Raw genomic sequence first — 5,899 nt, 5'->3', positions numbered from 1 at the left:
TGGCCGACTTTTATATTCCTTAAGCCACCCAGAGCAGTGGGTAGCACACCATTATCTCGCGGAATCTTCCATATATTCCTTGATTTCGCTCCAGGGATGTACGGCTGGGGTATGGCAAGATACAATGGTGCTCTCTGTCAACTATCCAGGCATAAAAATTGTTGGCATTTGAAGTTCCTTGGAGGAACCCCGACCTTCTCATCTGCTGAATGTCGATGAATAGATCTTTGTCGGCCCCCACTTGAGTGCACGAGGGGAAGAAGCGTTCATAGTTGAGCTATTTCGCAATCCTTGTAATCATCCCACCGAGAGCAATTTCTCCTGTCTTGTGGCCCGACTTGATTGCCTCGTAGCACAAGACGAACCAATACCCCATATTGAGCCGCCCTTTCAATTCCTCCCTAGTGGCTACCCACAAATTAAATAGCTCCTCATGAGAGAGCTTGCTCAAATCCTGCTTGCTAAACACCGCGAACCCCAGAATGCGGTGTAGAATACGGAGCACATGGTGGATAATATGGTTGGCCACCGAATACCTAGTGTTGAATTTCCATAGTCGGTAATCGTTTGCCACCATCTAAATGCATCGTACTCAGGGAACAGGCTCAACGAAGGGGCAAGGAAGTCCGCCTCGGGGTTCAGATCCAACAATACATTAAGATCACTCAGAGTCATAGACTGCCGGTTGTTGAACAATTGAAAGGAAATCTGGAAGTCGTTCCCAAGAGGCTCTTTTTCAAAAGAGGCCAAGAATTCGAAAGTTGGCTCCTTATAAGTTCGGTATTGATGTTTGATGAACTCACTCATCCCCAAGTTATCAAGGAGCGACCTTATATAGTCGTCAATCCCTAAAGCTCTCATGGAGCGTTGATCATAGTGTCGGGAGGGATTTAACTTTCGTCCGCGAAGGTCGTTGAAGAACGTAGCATGGACCTTGTTCAAAAATCTCAATCTAGGGGGAACATTAGGTCCTTAAGCTTGAGTTTGTTGGGTACTTGGTTCTTCAACTGTTAACCTGGGTTCCTTTCTGCTCTTTCTTTTGCTCATTATGTTCAACCAATACAAAAAACCCAACCAAAAGGAGATCTACCTTCGAACTTAACAACAATTGGAAAACAACAACAACAACTCAAGTCTCAACAATCTGCAAAAGGGTTAGTGCTAACAACTAACCATACAAATATAACTCCCAAGACAACAAGAATCAACAACAAAGCAGTCAATCAAAACACATTATGATAGCAAGCAATTCTCATGAAATTAATTGCATTATCAACAATTCAAACATCAAATTTCTCAACTTAATTTCATGAAAATGGCTTTCAAAACAATAGTATTAACAACAAAGTCCTCAAAATCACCAAATTTCACACTAATAACAAACAAATCCCTCACAAATAAAACCAAAAATCACATGCAATTCACTCAAGCTAATTCATGTTTAATAACTAATAATTTTGCAAAAATAAGTGAAATTAAGTAATAAAATAGCAAAATTTAGAGTTATACCACTTTGTAGAAGCTTGAACACCACTAAGAGCCTCCAAGAACACCACCTTCAATGAAGCTTGCAAACCATGAAAATGGGGGATTTTTGGGTATTTTGGAGAGAGAAAGTGGATGAATTTGTGAGTAGAGTGAAATTTTTTGATGGATTAGAAAGAAAATCAATGGAATTTGTGAAAAATGTGTGAAATTTGAAGGTTAGGGTTTGGGTTTTTGAGGAGAGAGAAGGGAGCATGAAAATTCGGTTTAAAAAATATGAGAATGAAATCGGGAAGAAGAGGGTTAAAACCCGATATTCCTTCTCTGCGCGCCCGCACAAGTGAGTTGCGCGCCCGCATAGTTGATTTGTGCGCCCGCACAGAGGTCACGCACTAGGTAGCGCAAACTCTCTGTCTCAAACTTCAATTTTTGATTAAATCTGTACGGATTCTGATAGTGCCTGCGCGCCCGCACAGGTCACACTGTGCGCCCGCACAGATGGCGCGCACATGGTCGCACAGAGTAATTTCGATTTATCCTCACATCTTCGAAATAGAAAATCCTTGCCCCTTCATCATCCAAACACCTATTAACCAAAAAGGTGAAAAATAAATTTAAAAACACAAAACACAAATTAAATTAAGATTTTTAAAGAGTTTATCGACAAAAATAAAAATTTTTTGGCTAAATGTCGCCGGAGTTTATTTTTTTTACCAAATTGTCGCATATAAATAGCTTTTTTTACCAAATTGTTGCCAGTAAGTTTTTTTTACCAATTTGTCACTAAGGATCTTTTTTATTTACTAATCTGGTCAATTGGCCTACATTCGATGATACCAACTTCTTCCTTGCAAAAGTAATGCTTTAAACAATGACCATTAACCATAAACTTGTTACCATCCGCATCTAACTCAAAGGAGCCATAAGGAGTAGTCTTTGAAATCACAAAAGGACCCGACCACTTTGACTTGAGTTTACCCGGAAACAAACGAAGCCTTGGATTGAAAAGCAAAACCTTGTCTCCAACCTTAAAGTTCTTGTTTCGAATATGTTGGTCATGCCACTTTTTGGTCTTCTCCTTATATAACCTTGAGCTCTCATAAGCATCATCTCTAAGCTCTTCAATTTCATTGAGCTTAAGCAATCTCTTGTCACTGGCCAACAATAAATCCATATTGAGCTCTTTGATGGCCCACCAAGCCTTGTACTCCAACTCAACCGGCAAGTGACAAGCCTTTCCACAGACCAACCTATAGGGGGTCGTGCCGATTTGAGTCTTGTACGCCATCCTTAGAGCCCATAGCGTGTCATCAAGTTTGAGAGACCAATCTTTCCTTGATTTGTTCACCATCCTTTCAAGAAGATTTTTGATTTCACGATTCGAGACCTCCACTTGTCCTTGAGTTTAAGGGTGGTAAGGTAATCTAACCTTGTGATGAAGGCCATACCTCTTGAGAAGAGCTTCAAATTGCTTTTTGGTGAAATGAGAGCCTCCATCACTAATTAGCACCTTCGGAACTCCAAACCTAGGAAAGATGATCTTCTTTAGGAGTTTAAGCACAACCATGTGATCATTGGTAGGTGAGGGTATGGATTCAATCCATTTTGTCACATAATCGACCGCTACCAAGATATATAGATTCCCACAAGAAGAAACGAAAGGCCCCATAAAATCCACCCCCAAACATCAAAGGGTTCCACTTCTAGAATACTTTGTTAGGGCATTTCGTCCCTCTTGGTAATGCCTCCGCTCCTTTGACATCTATCACATTGCCCAACGAATTGGTGGGCGTCTCTATGCATTGTCGGCCACCATAATAAGGATTGAGAGATATTTTCCACTGTTTTGTCAACACCACCATGTCCTCCACATGGTAGTGAGTGGCAATGCTCAAGAACACCTTGAATTTAATGATCTGGAACGCACTTCCGATAAAGTCCATCTCCACATTTCTTTAATAGGTATGGGTCATTCCAAAAGTATCTTCTCACCTCCTTAAAAAACTTCTTCTTTTGTTGAGAAGAGTACTCCGGGGGAACGACTCCACACGCAAGATAGTTGGCTATATCCGCGTACCAAGGGGTAGAAGTTGACATCAAAGCCATGAGAGCCTCGAATCCTATATCATCATTAATCGGTACATCCTCCTTGTTCTCAAATGGTAGCCTAGACAAATGATCCGCTACATAGTTCTCCGCTCCCTTCTTATCCCTCATTTCCATGTGAAAGTCTTGGAGAGAGAGAACCCAACGGATCAAGCAAGGCTTTGCTTCTTTCTTGGTCATGAGATACCGCACCGCGATGTGATCCTTGTACACGATAACTTTAGAGCATATGAGATAGGACCGAAACTTATTGAATGCAAACACTACCGCCAACATCTCTTTCTTCGTTGTTGTGTAATTCCTTTGAGCCTCATCTAGGGTCTAACTTGCGTATTTTCCTTGTTTCTTTTGACCAAGAACGGCACCTAATGCAAAGTCACTAGCATCGCCCATTAGCTCAAAAGGCAAGCTCCAATCCGGAGCTTGCACAACGGGAGAAGAAATGAGAGCTTCCTTGAGCTTACGAAACGCCTCAAGGAAAGCCTCATTAAAGTAAAAAACAACCTCTTTTTTGAGTAGTTTGGTCAAGGGTTTGGCGATTAAAGAAAAATCTTTGATAAACCTCCGGTAAAAACCGACATGCCCAAGAAAAGCCCGTACCCCCGTGATGGAAGTAGGAGGGGGCAACTTTTCAATCACCGAAACCTTGGCCGGATCTACTTCAATGCCATTTTTTGAAACCTTATGGCCGAGGACAATGCCCTCCTCAACCATAAAATGGCACTTTTCCCAATTTAAAACCAAACTCGTCTCTTGACACCTTTTCAAAACTTTTTCAAGGTTAAAAAGACAAGTGTCAAAAGACGAGCCACCAACACTAAAATCATCCATGAAAACCTCAATTTCTTTTTCAAGCATCTCAGATAAAATGGAAGTCATGCATTTTTGAAAAGTAGAGGGAGCATTGCATAATCCGAATGGCATTCTTCGATATGCAAATGTCCCATATGGACATGTGAAAGTAGTTTTCTCTTTATCACTTGGATGGATAGGGATTTAGAAAAATCCGAAATACCCATCCAAGAAACAAAAGAAAGCATGGTTAGAAAACCTTTCAAGCATTTGGTCCATGAAAGGGAGATGAGAATGATCTTTCTTGGTGTTTTTGTTTAATCTCCTATAACCAATGCACATTCTCCACCCGGTCACCGTCCGGGTGGAGATTTCCTCTCCCTTTTCATCCTTGATTATGGTCATTCCACCCTTCTTTGGAACCACATGAACCGGGCTAACCCATTTGCTATCGGAAATAGCATAGATGATGCCCGCCTCACGTAGTTTCAAGATTTCTTTCTTCACAACCTCTTGAAGGTGGGGGTTCAACCTTCTTTGAGGTTCAATGGAGGTGGAATGATCATCTTCAAGATGAATATGATGCATGCATAAAGAAGGGCTAATACCTTCAATATCATCAATGCTATACCCTATCACATCCCTATATTTCCTTAAAACATCAAGAAGTTTTTCCAAATTAAGACCATCTAGGGTAGCATTGACAATAATAGGGTATTTTCCCTCCTTATCAAGAAAATCATATTTCAAAGAAGGGGGAAGGGGTTTGAGTTCTACCTTGGGAGGAGGCTTAGAACTCTCCTCCAATTTCTCCTCCTTGGACTCAAGATCGACCTCAACTAGTTGTTCAACTTCCTCCTTTGAGGATTCCTCCATTGCCATGACAAATTATTTAGCCTCTTGAGAGTGGAACTCTTCTTTGCATGAAAGGGCTTCAATCATTGGATCTTGAGGCCTCATCACGACCCTCCCCAAGCGATCTAGCTCCTCATTTACAACATCAAATCTATAGCATTTTTCAACCATGGGGGTCTTGAGCAACTTCGAAAATTCAAAGACAATTTTTTTCATCAGCCACTTCACAAGTGATGGTGCTGTTCTTGCAATTGATGACCGCCCCCAAAGTTTTAAGAGCTTCACGTCCCAAAATCAAAGGAGTGTTAACATCTTCCTCCATATCCATCACTACAAAGTCACAAGGCACGTAGATGTGTCCCACTTGAATTGGAACATCCTCAAGCTCTCCACAAGGTAATTTCACCGATCAATCGGCTAATTGAATTGTCTTCCTTGTAGGAATCATCTCAATATTGAGTTTTTGAGCAATGGATAGAGGGATTAAACTAACACTTGCTCCAAGATGAGCTAAGGCGCCCCTAGCTTCCATGTTCCCAATTTTCACCGGCAAAGTGAAACTTCCCGGGTCTTTTTGCTTCTTATGTTGGACAAGAGCACTCACTTGATGTGGAAGGGTGATAAGCTCATCATTGAGCTTCCTCTTGTTGGTGATAATATC

The 5,899-nt window shown here is 41.3% G+C and overlaps 1 protein-coding gene across 1 annotated transcript; it reads right to left on the bottom strand.

Annotated features, from left to right (window-relative positions):
• Positions 1-2,281: 2,281 nt before the first annotated feature.
• On the bottom strand, positions 2,282-2,836 carry LOC110686640. The gene has a single exon (XM_021863244.1). The coding sequence runs from the start codon at positions 2,834-2,836 to the stop codon at positions 2,282-2,284; it is 555 nt and encodes a 184-aa protein (XP_021718936.1).
• Between the last annotated feature and the right edge of the window lie 3,063 nt (positions 2,837-5,899).

This window comes from Chenopodium quinoa, unplaced genomic scaffold, assembly GCF_001683475.1.
Source record: "Chenopodium quinoa cultivar QQ74 unplaced genomic scaffold, ASM168347v1, whole genome shotgun sequence".
Classification (NCBI taxonomy): domain Eukaryota; kingdom Viridiplantae; phylum Streptophyta; class Magnoliopsida; order Caryophyllales; family Amaranthaceae; genus Chenopodium; species Chenopodium quinoa.
Note: the sequence above shows the minus strand (reverse complement) of the source record. Positions and strands in the feature narration are given on the sequence as shown.